Genomic DNA, 27,249 nt, shown 5'->3' on the forward strand with positions numbered 1-27,249 from the left:
GGTGGTCGTTGCGCGGCCGTTAGGCGAGGCTGAGGGGAGGGCGCCCGCGGCGGCGGGGCAGTCGCCGGTGCCTAACGGCGCCCCGGAAAAGTAAGTGCCGCGCCTGGGGGGTTGGTAAGCGCTCCTCTTGGTTGGCAGTCTGTGCATAAGGGCCGCGTCGCCTTTGTTATGTCCTTTCATTTACCCGGGGCGCTCGTTCCGCGTGCGCAGCTGTCAGCTCGCCTCGGGGGGACGAGCCGCCTCAGAAGCCGTAGCCCGCCTGTTTCCCTCAGCGTTTCAAGCACTCACTGTAGCGCCGGGATAGCCAAGGAGACCCCGAACGCCGCTAGACTCATTAAACGCCTGACTTTTGCCCTTCCACGAAATAATCGTGCCGAGACAAAGGCACAGCTACCTCTAGAGGTGAAAGGGGAAACTACGCGGTTTGCACGCGAAGCGCAGCTCCCGCCTTCCTCCGGTGGGGGTCTGGCCCTGGGAGGATCCGGAAAGCTGTTGCTCTTGAGCGTATGTTGTGTGAAGGCTCTTAAAAACATACACAAAACTCCCTGCGGATGCTTTAACCATCCTGCACGAGTGTGCACTCACCACAGCCTGGTAAACACTTACGTCAACTGAACAATATGGAGAAGGCCAAAAAGAAAAAGCAAGCCCCATTTTTGGCTGTTTGGCTCTCCTGTACTAACAGAAATAAAAAGAAAAAACAGTAAAAACTACAGTAAGTGTTATCATTTTATCCATTATTTATACAGTTACACAATAATTAGACTCTCAGAAACACATGCCATCTTCTGTTTCTCACTTTTCTTTTGACTTTTCAGTGCTTCAGGTATTCTTCCGTTCCTCAGTTTTGTTTAAATCCTTGAAAGACATAGCTATAATGTGGTTATAATATTTAGAAAAAAGTGTACAGCAATATTGTCCTTAGGATATAATTGTAATCTGACAGCACTGCTAGATACTGGTTTGTAATTACAGGTGTCACCTCAAGTCTCATTGTCATGCCTTTCCCTCTTTTTGTCTCTTTGAAAGATATGAATAATAATTTTAAGATTTTCAATAAGGGTTTCAAAAAAATTTTTGAATCGTTTCAGGAATAAGAGCTTGGTTGATTTAGTTGCCTTCCTCAGTGTCTTTTAAGAAGTTTCACCTGAACAGAAGTAGAAGGTACACTCTAAATCATAAAAGACTGACATGCAGAAAAATGCTTGTTGATTTTTAAAGTGCCAGTTTCTGCCTTTCTTCATTTTGAGCCTTAAAATGGATTCAAACCCAGAGCTCAAATATCATAAACTGATTAACGGGCACAGATACTGTGTTAGCTTGATATGGCGTGCCCTGGGATAGCATGCAAAACATTTATGTTAAACACTTAGGAACTGGCCATAAACTCTTAAGAACTAGACGTATGTCCTTGCTGTTAAACACGTACAAACTTGCTGACTTGAGAGATCTGGAGAGGGGGACCAAAACAGAACTGTAACTGTTGTATCTTTATTTATTCCAATGGTTTACAATTGCTAGGGCATACACAAAAACTGAATGCAGGTTCTGACTTTAAAAACATGGCATATGCTAGAGGTGATAAATGCATTTGCTAGAACTTATGCACGTGCCTGATTTTGCAAGGAGGTGCCTTATGATTTGTTTGGAAAACTATGAGCAATGTTGATGCGTATACTGAGTTTACTGAAACACCTGAAGACACAAAGATGTTTTCTTCTCCAACATCAATTCCATAAACAGTATTTAGGTGATTCTAAGTGTGTACAAATCAATAGCAATATTTAGATAATTTAAAGCATTTATATAATGTAGGCATTTATAAAAACATATATTGTGCCAAGCTCTGAAATTAATAGTATTTTTACCATAACACTCATTTACTAATAAACTGCAAATACTATTACCAGTAGGATACTACTGTTCTAAAATATGAAACAACATATCTCAGGCATGTATAGTAAAGACAGTTTCACTAATGGAGTTCAGATGCTTGATTAAGTCCCAGGAATAAAAAACATTTTGTCTCAACACAGCTACTTAATGCACTACTTCGGTGATATGATTTTGTATGTTATGTCACAATAGCGGCAGTAAACCTCCTGGAAGCACAAACAGCAGAATTCCTGCCCTGGTTCCCACTAGCCATGATCTTGTACAAATATACATACTGTGAGGAGCTTTAGCGCATGCAGTCAACAGAAATGCTAAAGTATATAAAGCACTCATTGTTACAGTTTTTTGCAGAATTAGATTTTTTTTTAGTTAGCAGTAATGTCCTTTCTGAAACGTCTTCTCGTAGTTACAAGAGAGACACTGAATTTAAGTAAGGAATACAGAAGGAAGAATAAAGATGTCATGGTATAAAAGCTTGGGAGAGCTATATTGCTCACAAGAAGTGAAGCCAAGGAGGAATTACAAAGGTCAGCCCAGCTGAGAATCAGCTGTTAACTTCATCATGTCTTCTGAAATGTATTGCAGATATGTGCTCATCCTGCCTTGCACGGCATAACATCATTCCGTTGCCAGGGGCTCCGACGTGCTGCCACAGGACGAAGAAAGAGTAAACATTTAGACACCTTAATACTAAAACAGCTCAGGTTAGTTTTCTGTATACATAATGAGGACTGAATTCTGCAAGTACTTACATACAGTATTAATTTAAGGGCATTTAAAAGATCGGGGCTTAATGGTGCAATCTTAAAGCCTGTTATCTTGAGTACAAATCCTGCAGGAAACAGTCCCATTTTCTCTTTGCTACCATTAATTATGTCCTTTAAGGTCTGAGGTGCTAATGGCACGTAAGTTTAAGTACATGCATAAACCCTTGTTGAACTGGGGCTTTGATAACTGGGGTGTGTGTGTGTGTGAAGGGAAGTTCCTATTAGAAAATGGGGGATAGACCATGTTGGAAAATAAGAACTTACTTTCACAAGTAAGTTACCAAAAAATGCCCAAGTACTTTTTCAACTTGAAACATGCAAACTGGGAAACGGGGATGCCGTGCGTTTCCCCCACTCCGTGAATGCACCGGATCCTGCTTCCCGGCGCGCCGGCAGCGGCGGCGCTTCCCTGCACAGGCCGAAAGCGCCGCTGCCCGCCACGGAGGGCCGAGCGGCCGGGGCCGGCGCTGCCTCCCGCGGGGCCGCCTCGGCCGGGGCGCCCGGGGCTCGCCCTGCCTCGCCTCCCTCTGCCGTTACCGGGACCGGGCGGCTCTGGCCGGAAAGGCCGGTTGTTGCGCGCCGTGGGGCAAGCAGTAGCGGCCGGGGGCGTCCCGGCCCAGGGCTCGCCACCCCCCCGCTTCCCGCGGCGCGGCAGCCAGGCCCCGAGGCGGGGACGAGGCGGCCCTCGGCCCGCCCCGGCGGCGCGGCGCGCTGCGGCCCGCCCCTTCCGCCCGCCTGCGCCGGCAGACGCGGCGCGTCCCGCGGCCTCGGGAGCAGGGGAGGCGGGGCGGGGCGGCGCTGCCCGGCGCTGCTCCTCCCAGCGGCGGGGGCGCACACGGGCAGCATTAGCTCATCTCGGCGGCGGCGGCGGCTCCTCGGCAGCCTTTTCTTCCCCTGTCTCCCGCCGCCGCCTCGGAGCCGCCCTCCGCTTCGCCGGGCCGGGGGCGCGGCGCGGCGCCGCTCCCCAGCAGCCTCCATGGCTCTGTGCAACGGAGACGCCAAGGTCAGTGCCGCGCCGCACCGCGCCGGCAGCCGCGGCCCGCCCGCCCGCCGCCGCGGGACGCTGCCGGCCCGGCCCGCCGCGCTGCCGCCGCTTTGTGTGCCGGGCCGCCCGCGCCGCCCCGCGCCCCGCGCCGCGGGCACATGGCGCCGCGCCGGGCCTGGCCGCCGCCTGGCGGGGCCGCGCTGCGGGGCCGGGCGCCCCCGCCGCATCCGCCGCGCCGCCTCGCGGGGCCGCTCGCCGGGGCGGCGCCGGGGGGCCGCGGGCAGGTGGCGCCGGCCGCGCGGGCAGCGCCGCGGCCCGAGTCGGGCCCGGGCCCGCGCCGGGCGGCTGCAGCCCGCCGGGGAGGCGCGGCCGGCAGCGTGGCCCCGGGGCGCCGCGCATCCCTGCGGGGGGCCGCGCCGGGAAGGCCGGGCGCGGGGCTTCTGCGTGGCAGCGCTGCGGCTTTCCGGCGGCAGCGCCTGGGCTCTTCCGAGGGCTTGCTTGTCTCTCCCCCCTTCTCCCCCCGTGCCCCACGCTCTCGGGAGCTGCTGAGTATCTCCGGGTTTGTTTGCTGTAGCATTCTGGGGGTTTTTTACTAACAAGAAAACAAGCATATAATGGTCTTAAGTAAATGTCTTTAATTTCACAATCTTCAATTTGAGAGTATTTAAAAAGAAATGTTGGCTCATCGTGTCACTGAGCCCACATGGCAGTGATCTGTTCAGGGATTTTGTTGCTTGTATATTCTGTGTATTTTCAGCATAACAGCTGAAATATGGTTCCCTTGGGATGCAGGGGGTAAGAGCGGCACCTTTCCTAACAGTTAACCGCAGTATTTTGGCATTGCGCTGTAACATGAACTGTAAGTCATTCAGCCAAGTTTAAAGAAGTTAGTTTACTTAATTGCTACACAAGGCAGCACATTTCTGCATGAGAGGTTGCCTGGAACTGGAATCAGCCCTTCCTGACTAGCTGAATCCGCACAAGGGATGCACTATTTTTTTTATTCGTGACCCCCGGAGATCACGTTGCTTGCTCTGCTGCTCTGCTTATGCAGTTTATAGTGACAGTGGCAAAAGAGATTTATATCAGTGTGCTAAGGCAGCACGGCTTTTGCACTGCAGGGCGACAAAAGACCTTGTATGAGATTCTGAAGTGGAAGTTTTTTCTTGATTAAAGAAATGTAAATTCTGAACAGAAGTCCTGTGAGTTCTCTCAGGTTAAGTCTATAGTTGGGCAGAAGCATTGTTTTAGACTTGTTATCCAGTTTGAAATAAAACATGCCTTTGACCTTTGTTTAGGTGCTTGCTTGGTCGCAATTAAGGTTTTCTAACATACGTTTTCCTGGTGTAGAGGAATTCTTTTGTGACTGGGATTTTTTTGAGGGCTTCTGTTTCTGTAGGCTTGTAAAAGCTAATTGACTCTGGGTGTTATGGTGCAGAGTTGATCTTCCTTTTCCTGTGAGAGCATGTAATGAGAGTGGTTAATATACAGGGCCAGATCCAACTAATCCAGCATCAGATAACTGTTAGAGTCCCATTACCCGTTGTAAATCTGCATGCAATTTATATATATTAAAGTTTATTTGAGATAACAGATGGGCTGGCTTGTTTGTTTTATTTTTTTATAGCTATTGCAAGGATGTGCTGAATCTGAAGCAGTTACTTTTCTGTTACGCTCAGTAAAAATATGAATAAGTGTTCTTACACCTGTTTAATTTTAATACCACAGGGAAACAATCAAACCTGCACAGGTTTTATGAGAGTTTAAGAATGTCCGATCAGCACTCGCAGTTGAGGCTTGTCGAAGTTATTAGTATCAGTGAGAGCTCTGGGGGTGAAGGCTTGGGCAGAGGGGCCCCTGCTGTCAGCTGAGCTTCTGCTGGGTACTTCTCAGTAGTCTAAGATATGACTCTTCTTGTATATTAATGTATTTTATAAATTGAATTAATATAAATCTTACAGGTGTGTAGGTGTATAAAATGTTGAAAAATTCACTGATTCCACAAAAGTGGGCAGTTATGAACTTGCAAAATTTAGTTTAAAGTACTACCTAGGTAAACCAAGGAATAAGATGTGCTATGTCCTTAACTGGTCATTCAAGTCTGATGGCAGGTCTCATACCACGGTTAATTACAGAAATGATATATTTTTTTATGGAACTAAAAGCAGCAGCAGCGATGGAAGCTCTCCTTTTCCCCCTAATATTACTAAGTAGTAAAGCTCAAATGAAAGATCAAGACTGAACCTTAACTTCACAGTGCAATTGCAGGTGGTAATATACTTTAGATATGGCTTGATTCTGAACCTCTTTTCAGATGTCGGCACTCAATGTTTGCACTGCCTGAGAAACACCAGGCAAATGAAAGTCAGGAGATGACATTATTTTGTTAGTGTAATTGGTTTATTTGGTTCATCAGTCATAGATAAAGTGGAAATCTTTCACATATGAGGTGGTTTTTGATGTGACTCTTATGATATAAGTTAGCTGAATATAGACTTTCTTCCCCTTCTCTCTTAGGATATTTAAGTCCCACTCTATTCCTTAGTCCTCCCTTTCTCAGGAGATCAGAACATATGCTGTGTTTGTCCACTGCCTGCTAATGTTTGAACCACCTCGGCCAGTTCTCAAACCAGGTTCGATGGTTCTCAAAAGCGGTAGTTTCTACAGGTTTCTGTGAAAATAGACAGCGATGGAGATGACAGGGGGCCCTAGTTATACCCCTATTGAGGGAAAATGAGCTTTTCTTAGAAATCAGTTTCCAACACCTCTTCCTGGTGAGGATTTTCCAGTCTCCGTAAATTCCGTTCCTGTTGGAACGGCTTGTCGTCTGGTCTCCTCTTTGCCTTTCTCCTGGCCTGCATGAGGTATACGAATGCATCAGCTAAACTGCCATGTGGGCTGCGTGTTAACAGAATCTGTTTCTTTCTTTTATTTTATTAAATAAAGTTTCCTTATTAAATTTGTATTTGAAATCTCTAGTCTTGGACCTGTGCCTTTAAATAAATAAAGCCAGATCCTGTCTTGACTTATTACCTTTCTCCTTCCTCTTTTTCCGTGTGATTTATGGTAACATTTCTATTGGACTCTATTCAGTGTTGAACTTCCTTGCAGTTTTACTTTAACTCAGAATTGAAGTTTGAAAACTTTAAGCCTGAAGCTTTTTGTGAGTCGCGGGAAGACTGCACGCGGCGTCCCTCGCCTCTCGCAGTGCTAAGGCACACGCGTGGCCTCGTGTGGACCGTCCCGCCTTGGGACTGGGTATGGATCCCTTCTGTGGTAGGGCAGCCTGGGTAGATCACGGGGTGGGTGCTTGTTCGGACATGTGTTGGGGGTGGTTGCAAGGCTGTCTCTGGGAGAGCAAGCGGTGTCCTAGGTAGTAGCAGGAGCAAATGATCACAGCCCGTAGTTTCCTCCAAGCCCACCTCTGAGGGACCCTGGGAAAAGGAGCAGCAAGTTACTAGGCCACTAGTTGTGTGAGGTTTTTTTCTGGTAAGACACATGCCTTTAAGTAGATCTGCATTGCTCCAGCAGTGCAGTGCTTTTACTGGATTTTAGCCCGAATGCCCTTAGCATCATCTGAGGAAAAACCTGAGCTATGATTAGGCACTGGCTTTTGTATTTTGGGAGGTGAAAATGAACTGCCAGCAAAACACTGGCTGTCATCTATTACTTGAAGCCTTAAACAGCCATCTTTCAGATCCATGTAACTGATTGAAAAGTAATTCTCCTAATATTAATACAGCTATCTGTAAAAGAGTTTCCCAAACTGTATCCTTTTCCTATACTGTATGTAAAAGTGAAGAAACAATAAAAGCTCAGTGAAAGGGTAGAGATGCCGCTGCATGGAAGCTGCCAGCCGGCTTTGGTGGAGTTGAGTGCTGACATTTGGATTAACTGTAATGCAGAGGTTTGTCGGGTTCGTTCTTGTGATAAAGGGATGGATGTTAATGTACTGTTCTTGCTGAGCAGAACTGCAAAAGGTGCAATTTCAAGTGAGATGCAGGCCTACTCGTACCTTCTTATGCAGTGTTTCTCAAACTCAAAGCAACATATTTCTGAGCTCTTTTTGTTTGCATATGTATGTCTGTTCTCACAGCTTTTGCTTGGAACCAGCTAACTATATATAACTGCTCAAAGCAGCTCTGCTTCTTCAGGATAGGGACTGGAAACAAGATTTATTTACTAGCTACAGATATAAACGCTTGGTCATTGGTCCAGCTGAACTGATGCCAACAATCATTTGGTTTTATTCTTAGCTTTATTATTATAAAATGTAAAAGCTGCATTTACAAAGTTGTGCTCTTTACTCCTCATGCAGGTTCCTAGGGTGGTCTGCAGCCTGGGAAACGCTAGGTTATGATGTGTGAGTATCGCGGTTCATGCAGTACAGCTGGAGGAGATTGCCTGTGTTCACTTGGTGTCTTGCCAGTAGAGCCCACCAGAAGTGGACAGTAATAGACACTAAACTGAGAAGGCTGTGGAACTTTGTCCCTGCATGTTAGGAGCTACAGAATGCTCTGAAACAATCTAACTTAAGGCTTTTAAGACAAAATAGCACTATAGGGAATAGTATTTGCCACAAGGCAGGATCAGGAAAGAACATGGATGTCAGTCTTTTTTGCAAGAACTTAAGATAATTTAGAAATTGTTAGATGAAAAGGTGCAGAATTGCTCTAAAAGTGAACCTTTCCTTCTACTGGGAAGGAAAAATATTCTAGCAATCTTCCATCTGACCCGGGCATTTGAAGGGAAGCTCCTTTAGTTTTCTGTTGAGACGTCTGTTCTGCTCTAATGCTGGTCTTTATTGTTCCATAGCCCAAGACTGAAGAGTCGGTAACAGCTTCTCCTCAGCCACTTGGTTACTAATTTTAAAAAAGTTTGAGTAACTGACTCTAAACTGGATTTAAGCTTTAAGTGATTTAGCACTTTTTTTCCTCTTGTACTCTTATTTAGGTAGAAAAAACTTTATAGTTCTACATTTTCTAGTTAGTGTAAGCTTTGGAAGTTTTCAAAGCGTTTTTGTTCTTTGGATAATTTGAAGACAATTGTCTTTGAGATCTATTGTCTCACAGTAACTGAGGCAGAAAATTCAAAGACGGCCCTTGCTGTATGCTTGTTGGAAAAGATCCGCCCCAGCGCGGTGATGCTTTCTGTGCAGAATGACCTGCGCTTAATTTTTATGTCATTACCTGACCCATATCAGAACGCCGCGATGTGCTGCGGGCAGCGTCAGCTCTCCGTGGCAGCCTCCTCTGTGAGCCGTCTGCCGCGTGCAGGGTCGCCCGCTACAAATGCGACTTCTCTGTTGCATCAAATTGTAAAGCAATTCTAACATGCCATATTTAAAACATTAAATGGTCGTAAGCATAAAAATGTTTTTTTGAGGTAGCGTTGCCAAAGTAAAAACCCTTCCCAATTTTTCTTTCTTCAAATCTAAATTGACAAAGAAACAGTGCAAGTTATAGGTCAAGAAAAACTGCCTCCAAAGTAAGCACTTTCCTTAGCAGTATTTTTTTTTCCCCCCTCCTGGCGCTCCCTCTGGTGTCTCCCAGCGTGGTTGAGTTCACATTCTTCCGTGAAGATTCCTCGGTAAGGGCGCTACCTCGGAGTAGCCACCTGCTTTCACAATTTCTTTTGAAGAAATGGGAACTTGTGCATGCCTTTTCTAGCCCTCGTTCAGCTCTAGCTGAAGTTGAACAGCCAATTCAAAGTGATGGGGGTCAGAGAGCACCATCCCTTGAACTGTGTTTGAAGGGAGTCTGGTTGAAGTAACCTCAGAAGCAGAACTGATGTGCAGTCTGTTTGAGTGCTGTGTTCAAAAGGTGTTTTGAATTATTTTAGCAGATACATTTGTTCAGAGTTTCTCCTTTTTGCCCTCTCCAGGTGGTAATTTCAAGTGACAGTTCAGAGTTTGAGGCAATGTGATAGGGAAAAACATGTATTTCTACTTACTTGGGATTGTCCTCCTTTGCTTCAGATAGAGGCACATGCTTTCAATTATTATATTGTGTGCTAGGCTTTATATGAAACTCCAAAATGTAAAAGGCAGGAGTGGCAGTATTGGTGAACAGCGTACTGCTTGTAGTGGGAAGCCCTGCCTTAGCTGGCTGTTCTTTTGTTTGGCCTAATTTGGACCAGGTTTGTGTTTTTGGGGGGAGTCATGTTTGTGTGGCTGCCTGGGAGGGGGGTGCTATGTTAACGCGTAGGCACCGGTGCTTGTACTGAGCTTTATAAACTTGAAGATTTCTTTGTTTGAAAGTTTCTCTGTGACTCTTTTTCATTTAGATCATAAAATAGTACCCTTAACAAGCTTTGCAATTGTTAGTAATTTAAAGGGATTTGCCTTAAACTCCCCGTTCTGCAGTGTGTTACCATGAGATGCTCATGTGAGTAATGTTCACAGCTGGAGAACGCCGGAGGAGAGCTCAAGGACGGCCAGCATCTCTACGAGGGAGCCGTAGTGATACTAGACGCCGGAGCGCAGTATGGGAAAGTCATAGATCGTCGAGTGCGCGAGCTCTTCGTTCAGTCCGAGATCTTCCCTTTGGAAACGCCAGCCTTCGCCATCAGAGAACAGGGGTTTCGGTAGGTTACTTGTGTGTGTGTATCTGTATGTTTGGGGGGGTTTCCCTTATTTCAGCATAACGGTATCTGTGAATACCAGTAACTGTGCTAAATGCTTTTTTTTAATGTGTGCTATTTTTACTATAATGATGCTAATACCTGTATCTTTAGCGTGTTCGCAGAAATACTTGAGTGTTGCTGGGGAAACTGTTGGCAACAAAACTTATTTTGTATGTTTGCTTCTTGCCTTGATGTCATTTTAAGCATTTTCTTTTGTAAATATAATTTGAAGAGGCAACTTCTTAAATATTTATCTACAAAAATTCAGATGATCACACTGCTTTAGCTGTTACACTGCAATAGTTGTTCATCTGGAAAACAAGCTATGTGAGTTTAAAAAAAAGTGTTTTCTTTTTTGTTTTGAATTTATCTCCAGGAAAGTTAAATGCTTAAGTAATTTTATTAATTTGCATACCAGAGACATTATAATGTGTTCCGACCTGTTTCTGGGAAGCAAGCTTTTAAAAAAAAAAAAAAAAAAAAAAAAGCCAACTTGCTATGCATTGTTTGCAGCAGGAAAAGGTCTTCCAGTTATTTAGTGCTTTGTATGGTTTTTTTTTTTCTTGTTTTATCAGGCTTACCATGGTATGCCTCTGTGTGTGGGGAAAATAAATGCCCTGAAGTCTGCAGAGCATCATGACTGACTTGTCAGTTCAGTAAAACTAGTAATACACTGCATGTGTGCTCCTTGCTTCTGTGTCAGACAACAGCTAGTAAAATGTGGTTTTTTTGTGGAATTGTGCTTTTGTAATCACCGATTAGTAGTAAACCAGGAAATGGTATATTTTAATGAGTCAAACAGGAACTTGCTGAGCTTTTTGAAAACATAAATAACATAGGAAAACCAGGAACTCCTGAATCTCAGGTAGCAGTTGTATGAAGAATTTCCCTTTCAAAAACGTTCTGAAAATAGCTTTGTTCTATTAGGTCTTGTTTATAGTTCTCCCGCAATCAGGTCTTTAAGAGGTGGATGTATTCCTGCTTAAGAATCTCTCCATCTGGTTTTGATACGTGGAGCACAGTGCTAATGACACAGTCTCAGACTTGCGCTGTATCGATGCCGCTTTGTTGTGGGAAGATTTTATCTCTTTCTGTTTAGAGTTGAAGGTTTCTTTAGAAGTTCTCTATCAAAACTGTTGGACTTGTCATTCAAATAATTGCTCTCTGAAATGTGTCAAAACACTCTCGTTCAAAAGGTCATTTTTCAAGGCTAAGATAATGATTTCAGCTTATCAGTTTTCCAGATCGGTCAGTAAGCTTTGTAACCACAGTCTCCATCAGTCATTTGCATCTAGGAAGGATCAACAAATACTGAAACTAGGCATCTGGTGCCCTTATTTAGTGACCTTTGTAAAAATGAGTTAATGGTGTTACTGCAACATCTTGCGTGTTCCACATGTCATCAGGGTAGTCTGGTTTCTGTTCTTGGCATCTAGGCTTAAAATTGAATAGGCCTAGAAGCTGCACTGCGGTCTGTGTGAAGGTTTAAGATGCACAGAAAGACTGACTTTTACTAAATTGTATTTACGTGTTGTTTTTTAAAAAAAAAACTTCTCAATTTCTACAGATACAGAACAATCTCTAGTGACAAGTTCCATCTAAATTTGGTGTAAATGTTAGCGATGTTAGCCATTAACACAAGATGCCCGATTTTGAGCAGAGGAGATTGATTGGTTGTGGGTTCAGGTGGTGGTGGTCTATGAATTCGCACACAATTCTGGATTTTGACATGAATCCTGAAGCTTGTGTATCAATAAATGTATTTTACTGTAGGTGTTTTGACGTGGTTCCTGACGTGCACTTATGCTATTATAAATAGGCTTTCCAAAGTTAGTTTCGGAAGTGGTTTAAGTTAAACCAGAGAAAAGCATATTCGTATCGAAGCAAGAATGTGTGCAAGAAGCTATATAGTATTGCAATAAAGCTTTCAGGATCTACATCCCATGCTCCTGACGCTTCTCACATGGACAGTTGGGAAGATGCAGGTTACAGCTTGGGCAGTTGCTCTTTCCCTGCCCCCCCATACCTTTTCTCGGTAGATTGGGTAACCTTTGCGTGGTCTGTGGAATCTTGATTGGTACAGAAAAAGCAAGTTTTAAGCCAGTCCTCTTTTATAGGACAGTGTCTAATTATTTTAACTTCTGCCACCTCAAAGATTTATAAGATGTGGCTTCATTTCCTTTATTTAACTTTAAATAACGTTCTGTACATATGGCACTTAATTTCATATACAGAAGCATTTGTCTATTAGAGGCAGTAATAACTACAGGCCTTAAGATTTTTCAGACTCTTTCTAGCAGTTTCTGAGTTTAGGAAATTCATCATGTGTCTCTATGGCTTTTAACAGAATTGACCATACGTGTGCAACAGGTCTAGTTGTTAGGGTAAAGATTGGCAGTCCCCCTCTGTGGGGTCAGGAGGTGCAGGGGGGGCAGCCTGGCATGGCGGGGGCACCGATGGGATCTAACCATGTGCCGGGGAGTGCAGGTGCCTTCCGTGACTGCAGTTAAGAGATGATTTTCTGTACGTAGGCTTGTCGTTACATGATTACATTCTGCCAGTGTTAGCAGATGTAAGTGCATGACCCGTTTCTGTTGGTTAAAAAATCTTTTGTCAGTACTTTCATGACAGGCACTTTAAATAATGCTAGAAAAAGCTTTATTAGACCCATTTAGTCCCATTCTCCCTCCCCCCATTTTGCATTTCTCATTTTGAATAACGGATTTACTGTTCTCTGTGAAATAAACAGTACCCTAGTCCAAGGTCTGGGACACTAATGTTCAATCCTGGGCCTAGGCCAAAAAACGTTGCTAAACTAACCAATACTTTTGCAGTTCAGTATCTTGCAAATCATCATGGTTTGCAAATGCTGTCTCTTCCCCTTTGAAAAGATGCAATCTGCTGTTACAGTGTGAAGTATTAATTTCAAACCTTAAGTGCTTGCATAAATTGGGCTTTCAAGTCACAAGCTATGGCCAATGCCATCTTGCTTTGCAATCAAGATGAATTAGGGACCATTTTCTCAACAGCTCTAGAAATTCAGGAAACTGCTTTTGAAAGCATCCCTCCTCCAGATGGTAGAGACCTCATGAAGTGTGTGCGTGTGTGTGTGTGCATGTATATAAATATATATATATTTATATATATAATATTATTATATATATTATTATATATTATATTTTTATATATATATAAGAGCTAATAGTCTGCATTCAGTACTAGCCATCTCACTTCTCGCAGGGCCAACACCTGGCTAGGAGTTTAAAAGGCCATTGCGTTTTAAGATGGCTTATATTTGACTTTGGTTAAACTGATGAAATACTTCTCTGGCAAGTCGCTGTTTTTTAACCAGTTGTAGCATAGCAAAGTTAAAACATTTTTAGTAGGAATTGAAATATACAGTGTTATAAGTGTTATAAGACTTGATGTCAATGTTTAATAAAATAAAGAGTTTTTAAGGTAAACAATATGTTTGAATTAATTTTTTAATAATCTTTTGTCTGCAGAGCTATCATCATATCTGGAGGACCAAACTCTGTATATGCAGAAGATGCACCATGGTTCGACCCAGCAATATTTACAATAGGAAAACCAGTTCTTGGAATTTGCTATGGCATGCAGGTGCTGTTTAGAGATATGTTTGTCTGCGGTAGTCTTTTAGATCCTATTTCTTATGTTAGCCAAAGTTAAACTGCTAAAGCACTTGCTTTTCAGATATATGCAGTATGCCATATATGTAAAGGTATTTTTAAGTGCTAATTGGTAAACAGAACATACTGTGTCTTCTTTTCTAGGTTCTGCCATATAAAGAGCATTAAAATGATTTTCTTTGTTTAACTGCTGCTAATTTTGAGTAACATGCTGCCTTTTTTGTCACTAAATGTACTGTGGCACTCATTCACTAATTCTGTCTACTTGGTACTGGAAAATGTTCCCCTCATGTAAACAAATGAGATAGTTTGTCCCTTTGTTTCTCAAGTGTAGAGTGTTTCTAACATAGCTCTTAACAGCACTTTTCAAAAAAAAAAAAAAAAAAAAAACCAACAACTTTAGATTTCGCTTACAATTGGCTGGTGAGCCTGTAGTAATGTGGATCCAAGCGGAGTGAAAAAAACAGACTTTCAGAGGAACAAAGGACAGATTAGATGCATGACTTCTGCTTGTGCTGTTTGTTTGTTTTGGTTCCCCCCCGGGTTAGCAGTTTACTAGGCCTTCAGAGGTGCTGAATAACGGTGGGAAAAACTTCTTTAGGAAGGCTGGTAGTTATGGAAACAATGTTGGCACTGACTGTTCAAAAGGGAAATGTGTGCTGTATTAAAATGGAACTGCCTTAAGTTGTCCAGCAAATCAAAAACCACGCCAGTTAGCTAAAGCAGGGTGGCTTCTCCAGCCTGGCGTTACGGACAGGAATCAACAACCTGCTGCTTCATTATAAAAGACTGAAATCTCTCAAGCACAGTAAATATTGTTCTAGATGTAGTTTGTCATTATTTCTTAAATCTCTGAAACTTAAAGCAGTAGGAAGGGGAAACTCTAAAAATGTTTAAGTTATCAGTTATATTTGTAAAGAAAAATTCCTTGAGACTTTTGAAATCTAACATGCAGATACTTCACCTTGTGGTTTGGGGCTGGTTTTAGAAAGAAAGAACCTGGTTGAGAATTGTTCTCCTCCAATTAAGCAAGGATTAGGTAGGAGTCTCTGTGGTTGCAGAAATAACACTAAGGAAACAGACTAATGTTTTCAACTTGTTCTCTAGAGGTAAGTTGCCAGATTTTGAGGAGTTTATCCTCTGCAAGGGCACGTAACTATAATACAGATAAATCAGGGTTTTTTTGCTCAGCAGCTTGCCTATTTTTATGACAACTGGCCCTAGATACCGAGCTGATTTGCAGGGTGGCCATTTATAAGTGCAAGCACGTGTATACAATTGAATACGCATAATTTTGCAAAGCTTTAGCTATTGCCCACTGCTCCAGATTTGTTATTCATTGTCTGCAGCAGTGGTTCTCAGCTATGCTGACAGAAGGCCAGCAGAAGGGAATGAGCTTAATAATACAGAACAATGATTAATTTTGAAGAGAAGTCTTACCGTTTTGCAAAATGTTGTACTAAATGAGTATAATCATGAGAAAACTAGCTTGATACGTGTTGGAAGACAAGATGTGTTGTCATAGCCATTAGGTTAAAGAGATAGGGAGACAGGTATAAAGATTAAAGTGATACTAAATTGTCTGGTGCTTTTTCATGTATTATTTTTGTTTTGACAGATGATGAATAAAGTATTTGGAGGTACCGTGCACAAAAAAAGTGTTAGAGAAGATGGAGTGTTCAGCATTACTCTGGATAACACATGTTCACTGTTCAGGTACATGGATACTTTAAATTACTAAAACAATATTGGAAATACCATTCTGGAATTGGTGGCTGCATGAGCAAAAGCTTATTTTAAAGAAAATAGTGAGATGGCACCCACACTCATCTGATGATTTCTAATAAAACCTTTACAGCTGTGTTCACGAATAGGCAAGTTACATATTTAAACAAGTACTTGTGTGTATCTGCTCAGTTGACTAGAAGTGCAGGTAAAGCTGTTTGGAACATAGCCTAAATCCTATATTTCAAAATAAGTGTTTAGTGAGACACCACTAAGTGTACCGCAGTACATGAATCTCTGTGTTAAGGAAGTTCTTGCGTCATTCTGCTGTGCAGTGGGTTACTTCTGTATTGACTGCCTGTCCAAATCTTTGAAAGGTAATAGAAAATCTGAAACCATTAAGAAGTCTATTGCCTAACTTTAATATTGTTTTGTGATGTTCTGTAAAGCCAAAATTATTTTTTTTGGTAGTTTGCCAATGCATCCTAAGTTCCTCTGCAATAATCCTAACAGTTTACCTGTACCTGGAGTTCCAGTTTAAATGACTTTTTCCAGTGGAGCTATTGTAGAACTTCATACTCTACCCTAAAGTACCCAGAATTGTCCTGAAGACATTTACTTTTGCTTAAGAAAACTTCACTTCATTGAAAGAGAAGTGTGGGCTGTTATTCCTCCCTCCCCGCCCCCCCAATTTCAAAAAGGGTATACTTTAATGCTGGGGTGTTAGAAGAACCTTCTGAATTCAGATGAATTATGCATTTTGCGTGACAGATCTATTGTCAAAAAACTTATGCCGCTTCTAGTGAAGGAGTCTGAGCTGAAGAGATGACTGTTCCTAGGAAGGAAATCCTGCATGTGTTTAAAATGGGCCTGACAGATTGGAATGCTCTTTTATTGGGAACCCTGGGGCATCTATTGGAAATCCATAAAGCAGTTACCTGAGTTTTGGAACATACCGTCACAAAAAAATACATGCTTTAGCATTAGATGAGGTATTTGATATTAGAAGTAGATGGATTTTTTTCTGGTATTGCTTTGTAAAGTGTCATGTATTTATTTACAGTAGGAGATCGTCTACTCATCTGTTCTTAATCTACTAAAATTCCTTTACCTGAAGATATTCATACTCCACAGTGCCTGGTTTTATCATGGCTTGACAAACCTATTTCTTGGAATAACATTTCCACATGCTTTTTGTAGCTGGACCTCATCTCTGTCATTGTCACTGGCTCTCCCTCTCTCCAGGCGGTTGGAATGGAGACTGGCCTAAGAAAGGAAACAGAGCTTATTAGGTCGGGCTGTGTTCCACTTATCTCACTAAAAAGAAAAGTGTCTGTTCAATTGGGAATGAACATCTAGAACAGTAGTCGGTCTAAACCAATACATAATTCAGTGAGAATCACAGAAGTTCAGGAGTGCTGGGAAAATTTCAGTATAGTTTGTGACTTTTATAGTGCATGATACAGTATTACCTATTTAAATCTGACCACAGGTAGTTAGATCTTTGTTCTTTTTTTTCTTTTTTTTTTTTTTAATTGATTCTCATTTTTAGGGGCCTTCAGAAGGAAGAGCTTGTCCTCCTCACTCATGGAGATAGCGTGGATAAAGTAGCTGATGGATTCAAAGTTGTTGCACAGTCTGGGAACATTATAGCAGGTATTTATTTTATCTTGAGACTATCCCTTGGTAGTGTTTGTTAAAGGAAAGAAGTATGGCACATGGTGCTTGATTAGAACTAAATAGGGGTAGAATATTTCCATTACTCAACTGCAAAATAAATGGAACTGTTTTAAACGGCTTTGTGTTCAGCATGTTTTGCTGTCATGCTAGTACGGGAAGGAATGAAATGGACGTGAAAAGGAATGGTTTTATTTTAAATTAGTTGCTTAAGAAAAACTTAACTTGATTTTTTTATGCTTTTTATACTATTTTAAAGTATGTGCATGTTGTTTCTCTTAGGAATAAAAAATTCTATGTGTGCTTAAGACTTGCAATGCATGAATGTTCAACTGAGCAAAAAGAATTGTAGTACTGAAAGTAATGTTTCAAATATTATACATTGTCACAGAAAAAAGTAATGTAGGACCCTAGAATTCAATTTTTGAAAGCTACTCAAATTATTGAACTCTAACAGGGTCTCTGAGTCATCTGGCCTTTCCTAGGGGGTAGGAGAAGTAGAGAAGCCTTAAGTTGACTGAGCCACTTTATAAGATCTTAGGCTACTCATCTGGTTTATTTTAAATCTTTTGAAAAAAGCCTATGATCAGGACCAGTATTTTACAGACTGCTCTTAAACCAGACATATAACTAATTTGAGTAAAAACTTGCTTTTAAAAATATTTAAAGTACTTTTAGTGTTACAAAAAGATTATTTTCAAACTATTGTTAAGATTAAACAGAGCGTTTGTTATCTTCTGGCTTATCTTCAAATGGATCTAAAGCTCATGCCTGTTCAGGTCATTCTATAAATTGTTTTGCTAAGTAAAGCTTGTACACAGTATGGAAGCTCCACCAACCTTTTATATCTTTACCTCCGCCTTGTGTAGGCATTAGAAATATAATTGTACCTTTCCTATCTCTAACATTTTGCTGCGTCATATCCTTTGGCTCTTCGAGAAGCCTGTGGATCCTCATGCCTTAGTAATTGAAGGACTACTAGTGGGGTGAAAGCCAAACTTCCAGTAGTGCAAGTAGTGAGGCAGTGTACCTGGGAGTCTAACACGGTCAGTAGTGTTAGACACTTTTCCTACTCTTTTTTTAAACCACACTCTGACACTTTAGTGCGAGATGCAAAGACCATTAGGGATGGGAGAGGTAGTATTCACACACAGATCTATTCCTGTAGTTATACTTGTATAGTTAGTATGTTAAATCAGTGCAACCCTTTTAATGTGGATGCAGTGTGGCTAGTTTGCATACAAAATGAGCTTTTCAATAGGTAGTTGTCTGTGCTAGGGCTTGTATTAATACAGTTATTTTGAATGGTATGCATGTTACCAACATAGTGATAGTAGTACAGCATTAGGTGTTAACCTGGCTGCAGGGTTGTATGAGGTACGATGCGGTGAGGAAAGAATGACTGTAATTATTCATTTCTTGTTTTCAAAATGTTTTCCTAGGATGTCTGAGTGTTATTCTTGGTTCCTGAGAGTTCTTGTGTCCTAGATAGGAATGAGGTTACTCTTACATCATTTAAACCAATATCTTCAATTTTGGTCAGTGATCTGTGCCAAAAATGCAGCAGAACAAATTATGTAAAAAAGTTCACTTTGTCACATGTTACAGTTGTATTAAAAAAGCTGCAGAAAAACTGTTTTATATACTCATTTTTCGGATTAGTTGTATTGAAAGGGTAACTTTAACGTTTTCTACTAAAAAAAAAAAGCACTTAAGGCACGAGGAGCATTAGTGTGAAAGTTGGATGACAAATGCAGTATCAGATTTTCTGAATTTCTCAGTAGCTCTGCTAATATGGTAACAAGCAAAAATGTTCTAATTCTGTTCTAGTATCGATCAGTCATTGAGAGCAAATGAGCTGTTGGTTTTGGTGAGTGACTACAGGAATGTATTCCTAGTGACATTGCTGAAATGATTTTTCAGCATTTGATTTTTTATCGAGGTGATACAGTTTTAAAAGTAAAGCTTAGTGGATTTGAAGTAAATGTGTTTCTGGTCTCTAATGTCACGTCTTTGGATTTTGGTGCAATTTTTCCTATGTTGTCCTTTTGTTCTTAAAATCTTTTCATTTCATGAAAATGATAATTAATGGCTAAATGGGAGTAAAATTCTTGAATTGACTGCAGCTGAATACTGCCCCCTCTGCAATCAATCTCTCTCCTTACACAAAAGGGGTATATTATGAATCAGTAATTTTGGATCTGTTTTTTAAAACTTGTGTTATAAATTAATCTGCCAGCTTGGTACTGAGTATACAAGAGAAAAAGTATATGCTTGGGTTTATTTGGATATATTTTTCACTTCCAGTTTTTTTGTAACGCTCATTTCCTTGCACCTATGAAGGTATAGCAAATGAATCTAAAAAACTTTATGGAGCACAGTTCCATCCTGAAGTTAGCCTTACAGTGAATGGAAAAATGATCCTGAGGAATTTTCTTTATGATATTGCTGGATGCAGCGGTACCTTTACAGTGGAAAATAGAGAACTTCAGTGTATTCAAGATATTAAAGAGAAAGTGGGCTCATCGAAAGTCCTGGTGAGTAGATTGAATGGAAGCTGAAAAGTTAGTTGCCACAGTCTGACAGAAATGTTGACACTTGCAGTTACTCTGGTTAATCTGAAAAGTGCAGAATTATCATGACTTGGGTAATATAGTAAACAGGTTGTTTTAGAAAGCTTGCATCCACTGCACAATTGGGTTGATACATTGCTTGACTTCTCATTTTCTTCCAAATCATTGGTTATAAGTCAATAGCCTGTTTTGATCCTTGTTATTGCATCTGAATTATAGTTAACGCTCTTCCCCCCAAAGGGCTGAACAAATTTTGTTTTTTTCCTTTTTCCCCTCGTACTTAGGTTTTGCTCAGCGGAGGTGTGGACTCAACAGTGTGTACTGCTCTCCTGAATCGTGCTTTAAACCGAGACCAGGTCATAGCTGTACACATAGATAATGGATTTATGCGTAAAAGAGAAAGTCAGTCTGTGGAAGAGGCACTCAAAAAACTTGGAATTCAAGTTAAAGGTACCATAATTTTTTTTACGTATGTTTGATACATAAAGATAAGTAAAGATAACATAATGATAAAGTAAGGATAAGTAAAGATAATATGGCCAGTCTCCTAAAATGCATGTTTAGCATTTTGTTTCATTGATTTGAATCAGCTCTCGCAGTTCTCAGATTTGCATACCAAAGCGTAGTTGCTAATTTGGAACAAATTAGACCCGTTCACAAAATTTCAAACCTAAAATGCTTAGCTTAACTTGTATGACGAATGGAGTGTGTCATGAACTGACCCATCTCTTCAGTTGCTGAGGTCAGATCACTGTTGTTGGGGCACTGTGAAGCAGCTGATGTGCCTCGCTGGTGCCTTTTCTTCTGCTGCTGGATGAGTAACTCCTTTCAGCTGCTGCAGAACTCATCTGGTGGCAGTTTTATTCAGCAGCTTAGTTAATAGTCCTCCACTGGGGCTTTACTACTTGTCCTTTCTCTTTTTAAACTGTGAGCTCACTTGGGTGCTTGAACTCTATTATAACCAAAATTCCTTTTTTGAGGCTTTTTTGCTCTCTGGCTTCATGTATTTTATGAGGGTATTTTAGTTGTGGTTTTGGAGTAGCTTGTTGGGAAGCAGTCCTGTGATTTCAAGCAGTACATCATGAGAGAGCAGAAGGTTATCTTCGCTACCTTATCTTCGCTGATTAGGCTTAGGGGGTTTTGATGCCTGCAGTATGAGTAGGTCAGAGAAGGCAAATTATATACATTTGAGTTGTGCAGACAATGGGAGCTTTGTTAATACTGCCCAGCTGAATTTTTTCATGAGTCGTAGTTGTGTATTCCTAAAGCTGTGTGCGAATGCTGTTGTCTAGTGTTGTGGGGTTTTTTGCTGTCAGGAAGCATGGTATTAGATGAGCGATGCAACCCATTAGCCTGCCCGTATGAAACAGTGCAGAGAGCTTTGGTATAAGCATCTTGCAATTTGACTACAAAATCCTGATGCAGTAAATCTAGTCTTTGTTCTATATATGTATTGATTGATTTGTTTAATGAAAAAGCTGTGCCTTATTCTTGCAATTTGTAGACTAATAAACCTGCGCTGTGGCAGATTGCCAGAGTAACAAACTAAGGGAATCCCTTCACTGAAAATGCTCATCCAGTATGTCATGGATTTCAGTGCTGGTAAAAGATGCCAAAGAGCCTTCTAGCTGATCTCTGTATTGAGAGCCTCTCTAAATTAAGAGGCATAAAGTACCATAAGTAAATAGTACATTATTTCATTTTGGTTGCAGAAAGGCCTTGGGGAAATAACATCCTCTAAACTAACTGTGTAAAGAAAGCAAGTAAGTTTTATCATCTATGAAGGGAAACAAGAACTGAACTTTCATCCTGTTACCTAGCCTTGTAACACAAAAAATAATTGCCCTGTAGAGTAGGTTAACAAGAGAAATAAAGTACTTTCATTGCCAATAATTCTTGAGTTACTGAGTAGGCCAATCAAATGCAGTTCATAGTTAAATGACTTAAATGATTTTTAAAACAATAGAGTAAAACTGATTTTTTGCAGTCTTACTTAAAAATCTCTATTGGCTTTGTCAACAAATGCCTGTAATTTCATGCAGTGGTAAATGCAGCCCATTCGTTCTATAATGGTACAACAACTCTGCCAATCTCTGATGAGGATAGAACTCCGCGTAAAAGGATTAGCAAGACCTTAAATATGACTACAAGTCCTGAAGAAAAAAGAAAAATTATTGGTGATACCTTTGTTAAGGTAATGCTTATAATTCTTTGCTTTTTAAAGTGATACAATTTCTAGATATATTTCCTAGCTCAGACTGTTTCATTTTAAAGTGCTGTGTGCTCAGTGACATCAGTGGGTCATATACATTGTGGATGACGTAACAAGCTGTTGATCCGTTATCTGAAGGAAACTTAAAACTTCTGGAAGTCAATCAATGGTCATAATGTTACAGACATTTTACCAGATCCAGTCATGTTTAGATATAATACAGTGATTGGTGATTCAGTTCAGTTGCATTACCTCTCAAGTAATGTTCTTTTACCAAATTGATAGGTGATGTGAATTTTGGCGTGTTTCTGTTGCTTTGCTGAAGGTGCACCATTTTTCTTCCCTCAGCTGTCAATACTGGTGAAGCAGGGGGACTGCACCTTTCCAGCACTAGTGATATTTCTGTATTCTGAAGATAATGTTTCCATCTGCTGTTCAGCAAAATATGGGCTTTTGGTGCAATTTGTAACCTTTCCTCAGACTCTTTATAACCGAAAAAGTAAATCGGAACACTTTTCTCTCCATCTTACAGATTGCCAATGAAGTTATTGGGGAAATGAATCTGAAACCTGAAGAGGTTTTTCTTGCTCAGGGTACCCTCAGACCTGATCTCATTGAAAGTGCTTCCCTTGTTGCAAGTGGCAAAGCTGAAGTCATCAAAACTCATCATAATGATACAGAGCTAATCAGAAAGCTACGAGAAGAGGTAACTGAAAATGAGGATACTGGGTGTATCCTTCCGGTTCTCACAAATGTGAAGCTGATGGTGAAAACTGAGTAACTTCTGTTTCACTATTAATTGTCCCATCTTGATGGGCTCCTATTCTGATGAGGCCCTTTAGATTCTATTGTAATGTATGTTTTGATTTATTACACTTCCTTCTAGTTGCTAGGTTCAAAGAGTAGTCAAAATTATTTAAGCATTGGCCAACATTGGTTATTAGGGAAAAATGTCAACAGATTCAGCTTAGATTCATTTAGGGTGAACACCATTAGTCTAAACTGAAAAGTTTCCTCACTCTATCTCTTCGGGGGTGGGGGAGTGAGCCTATCCTAATAAGGAAGCAAAAGCAATACCAAATGACTGAAGTAGAAGACTAGTTTAAGACTTTTCAAGCAACTTTGGTCTGCTTCAGTTTGAATTCACTATGTAACAGGTCACTCTTATTCCTTCTGTTATATCTTGTTCTGAAGGCTAGTTAAGGGGTAACCTTTTCTGATGATACTGATAATCCAGATCTGGCACACTACTGATTCAGGCAAGAGCAGTGACAGTGCTTTACTGAAACGATAATGAGCTCCTGTTGAGAGAGATGACTGAAGTTATCCTTCTCTTGTAGTAGTAGTCAGCATTATGATCATAGTATTCTGCTCTTTCTTGAGATGGAATGAGAATAATGCGCTTAAATGGGTTGAAATGTAGGGACAGTTCCTTCAGGTAACTACAGAGATCGGTCCTGGTCTTTTGCAGTCTCTGCATGAAGCTACTAGTTAACCGTGCTGATAATTGATCAGGTTACAAAAGCCAGCGTACACTGGTGGTACTCAGTCTGCTTACCAGTTGTCATTTTAAGAACTCACATGTCTTTCTGAAATGGCCCGACGTAGACATCTGTGGGTAAAGACCAGCAGGTCGAAGATGATACAAACATGGCAAGTTGAACTGGTGGCAGAAAAAAGCATTCTGGATGCCATTTCGGTGCAGAGTTCTTAAGTATTAGCACGTGATGCAAGTGTAGGAGATTGGCCGATTTTGCCTCTTCTAACATTAAAATGGTGAGTTCTTTAGCTGTATTTTAAAATACAGAAAGAATCAACACGTGAGATGTTACGTAATGCCCTGCTTGAAGGTGCTTGGTTATTAGTGAGTGCTACATAAGCAATAAACCATAGGACAGAAAGTAACTGTTAGAGACCCACTCTTTTAATGTTCATTATTGTACAAGATACTTCCAAGGTTTTTAGATTGGTTTGATGTCTAGCGAAAAGAAGAAAGGGCTGAATTTCTGAAGATATTCAGAGCTAGCCTCACTTACAGCTATACTCACGCTGATTGAGCCATTTGTACTTCTGGCACAACCTTTAACTTCCTTGTCTTGTCCACCATCCTCTGTTTTACAAGCTTATGTTCACATGTCCTTTTCTTTCTAGTGTTTATGGAAGTGTTGGCAGCTGATGCTATAAAAAGCAGGCCAATTTGACTGCTGTAACCTAAGTGTTTGAGGCTTTACTAGAATATTGTTTGAATGTATAGGCTAGAGTATAAACTGCTTTTTCTTTTTTTTTTTTTCCTTTTTTTTCTTTTTCTTTTTTTTTTTTTTTTTTTCCTAGGGTAAAGTAATAGAACCGCTGAAAGACTTCCACAAAGATGAAGTGCGAGTGCTAGGGAGAGAACTCGGTCTTCCTGAAGAGCTGGTTTCAAGACATCCCTTCCCAGGTGTGGGAGCAGTGTATGCTGTTTAGTGAAAGACTAGGTGACATTAGTATTGTTTAGAGATACTTAACCTTCAGAATACATTTATCTTGGATCATAAAAAACTTGTCTGTAAAACAGAACAAAATCAGTGGATTTGCTAAGGTTTTTACTTAAGCAGAGTCTCTTTTCCTGAAAAAGACTTATTTGAGAGCAGCTGTATTACTTGAAGTGATTAAAAAAAAAGTTTTATAATTGAATTTTCCTCTACCTGTATTTCTTTCTTTAGTTGTATAAGCCAAAACAAGATTTAACAGTGAAGTGCAGCTGAATATTTTCTGAGCTGTTAAATGTATTTTACTTCAAATACTAGCCTATCATTCTAAGGGGGCAGTTGCTGTTTTGAAAATGATTGCATAGAAAATAACAGCAAGAATTCTTGACCAGATAATAGCAAAGTATATATTACAACAAAGTCCAGATCCTTGTAAGAGGGATGTTTTTCGGTAAATGTTTTTAAAAAACTGTCCTGCAGCGTGTGTAGTAGTCACTGGCAGGGTGCATAGGCTAGTCCGTTAATGCGCCAGCATCACATAAAATGAAACAAACTGGTGCCTGGAGAGGTTTCCAGCAAATTGCATTTACTTTTGTCTTAAGTAGTTAAAAGGTCAAACAGCCTTCAGGGGTCTTTGAAAACAGCGAAGATTCAATGATGTAACTCTCATCCATGTTGCCTAGTAAAGGCAAGAAGGATGGTAGAATTTCGTCATTGCTAAGTGCTGCTTTAGACAACCAGCCAATTTAAGATACAGATAATTAATGTTTAAGTCTACTGATCAGAAATACTGCTTTGGAATAATTTGCTTGTGTATTTTTGTCTTCTAAAGTGCTAAAACTATTTAAGTATGGGTACAATGGCAAAGCAAACCATACTTAGTAATGAACCGGCAGTTCCAGATGCTGTTAGTTTTTTTTGAAAGTCTGCTTTCATGTTACATAATGTAATGTTTTCTTAACTTGGCACTGCAGGTCCTGGTCTAGCGATCAGAGTGATATGTGCTGAAGAACCTTATGTGTGCAAAGACTTTCCTGAAACAAACAATATTTTGAAAATAGTTGCAGACTTTTCTGCAAGTGTTAAAAAGGTAATAACATTACTAGATTCTGATGAGCATGAATGTAGTATGAACGTTGTGTAGTGGACTGCAGTGAGGTTTAAACTGCTAAAAGTGTAAAACTATCTGTGTGTGCTCTTTAAGGAGTAATGCATTCCAGTACAATTCACTTGAAGCTATTCTACATAGTATAGTAGAATTTTTGGAGCCATATTCAGTTGCAAGTGTTGGCTGACTTTTAGGAAATGGAAGTTTATATACTTTTCAAATAGTAAATGAATTAAAAAAAAAAAAAACTTTGTACAGATGAGGTTTTATGGAGATATTCAAATCATGTATCAGCAAGAGATTGTTGCTTCCTGAAAGAATTGTAACTTTCTAGGATTGCATGTACTAACAGTCACTGAGTGCCTGGGTGAAAGTGCAAGAGTGAGAATTCCTTGCTTGCCAAATGTCCTAAACAAAAACCTGGAGTGCTTGACCACTAGTGTTTAAATTTTCAGTCTCTTAACTGTTATGACCGTCATGATTACCTTGAGCTCACTTAGGCTGAGCTGAAGCGGGCTGAAAAGTCCTTAGCAGAGACCTGCTGAGTCATAAGTTCAGAACAACTTCCCAAACTTTTTGAAGAAACACTGAAGTGTATGGTGCTCCTGATCATCAGCAGGCTACAAAGGGGAGTATTTGCAGATGTTTCCTTTAGAGCACGTTAAATTGCAGTGTGTCGTAGCAGGATATTGATTTATTCTGTATCTGAAGCAAACAATCTTAAAATATGGCTGTGTGAAAGAGAGAACAAACATAAAAGAACCACCTCTTACCTTGGGAGAGCTTCAGCTTAAAATATATGCAGCCTAACCAAATAAAACTGATTTTGCTCAAATTTAGTTGTTTAGTGAGAAGTATTTTGTAAATAGTTTAAGGGGGTAAATGTGGACTAAATTTAAGCACCCAGCAGGTTAAACAATCTTTTGCATTGTATAAATTTTGAGTGGTTGGGGGGGCTTTATTTTAATTAAAAGTTATTTTTCTGCGTCATTGCACAGCCACATACTTTGTTGCAAAGGGTCAAAGCATGTACGACTGAAGAAGACCAGGAGAAGCTGATGCAGATTACAAGCCTACATTCACTGAATGCCTTCTTGTTACCAATCAAAACTGTGGGAGTGCAGGTAAGCGCGTTCATTCTAGGGATGTTAAATCTCTTTCCAGCAGTTTAGCAGGCTGTAATTAAATATAGAATCAGTACTGTAAGAGTAAAAATAAAGGGCTTGGCTGGAGAAAATGAACTTCAAAAGTCTACGCTAACCATGTTATTTTCATTTGTCACCTCTGATAGGGCAAAGGTCTCAAGACATCTGAAAGCACACTTGAGTAAATGCCAGGTATCATATTTGAGGACATCAGGTCACCTGAAATAATTGAGGCTGAATAATACTGGTCACTTCTATCATAGGCAGTTTCTTCAAGACATTGATAATCTTGTAGACATTTGCTATAATCCTCTTGCCCCTTTCAAGGATGAAGAGTCCCAGTCTCAGTCAGTCAGTCAAAAGCTACTTTCTACATTTGAATCATCCCTGTTGCCCTTTCCTGTACTTTGTACTACATC

At 40.7% G+C, this 27,249-nt stretch overlaps 1 protein-coding gene and 1 long non-coding RNA gene across 2 annotated transcripts in view; one reads left to right on the forward strand and one right to left on the reverse strand.

Moving 5' to 3' along the window:
- Nucleotides 1-711: 711 nt before the first annotated feature.
- On the reverse strand, nucleotides 712-3,444 carry LOC112981337 (uncharacterized). The gene is made up of 2 exons (XR_003258678.2): nucleotides 2,928-3,444; nucleotides 712-2,542 (listed from the first exon to the last, which is right to left on the reverse strand). It is a non-coding gene; the product is annotated as an uncharacterized LOC112981337 (long non-coding RNA).
- GMPS (guanine monophosphate synthase) overlaps nucleotides 3,383-27,249 on the forward strand; it is a 33,387-nt gene continuing 9,520 nt past the window's right edge. The window contains exons 1-12 of the mRNA XM_064516527.1: nucleotides 3,383-3,666; nucleotides 10,052-10,233; nucleotides 13,779-13,893; nucleotides 15,541-15,638; nucleotides 17,200-17,303; nucleotides 19,668-19,861; nucleotides 20,182-20,347; nucleotides 21,940-22,091; nucleotides 22,642-22,815; nucleotides 24,441-24,546; nucleotides 25,552-25,667; nucleotides 26,684-26,809. Coding sequence (XP_064372597.1) covers nucleotides 3,640-3,666; nucleotides 10,052-10,233; nucleotides 13,779-13,893; nucleotides 15,541-15,638; nucleotides 17,200-17,303; nucleotides 19,668-19,861; nucleotides 20,182-20,347; nucleotides 21,940-22,091; nucleotides 22,642-22,815; nucleotides 24,441-24,546; nucleotides 25,552-25,667; nucleotides 26,684-26,809 — 1,560 coding nt within the window. The 5' untranslated portion in view covers nucleotides 3,383-3,639. The remainder of the gene's footprint in view (nucleotides 3,667-10,051; nucleotides 10,234-13,778; nucleotides 13,894-15,540; nucleotides 15,639-17,199; nucleotides 17,304-19,667; nucleotides 19,862-20,181; nucleotides 20,348-21,939; nucleotides 22,092-22,641; nucleotides 22,816-24,440; nucleotides 24,547-25,551; nucleotides 25,668-26,683; nucleotides 26,810-27,249) is intronic.

The sequence above is a fragment of the Dromaius novaehollandiae genome, chromosome 9, assembly GCF_036370855.1.
Source record: "Dromaius novaehollandiae isolate bDroNov1 chromosome 9, bDroNov1.hap1, whole genome shotgun sequence".
Lineage (NCBI taxonomy): Eukaryota > Metazoa > Chordata > Aves > Casuariiformes > Dromaiidae > Dromaius > Dromaius novaehollandiae.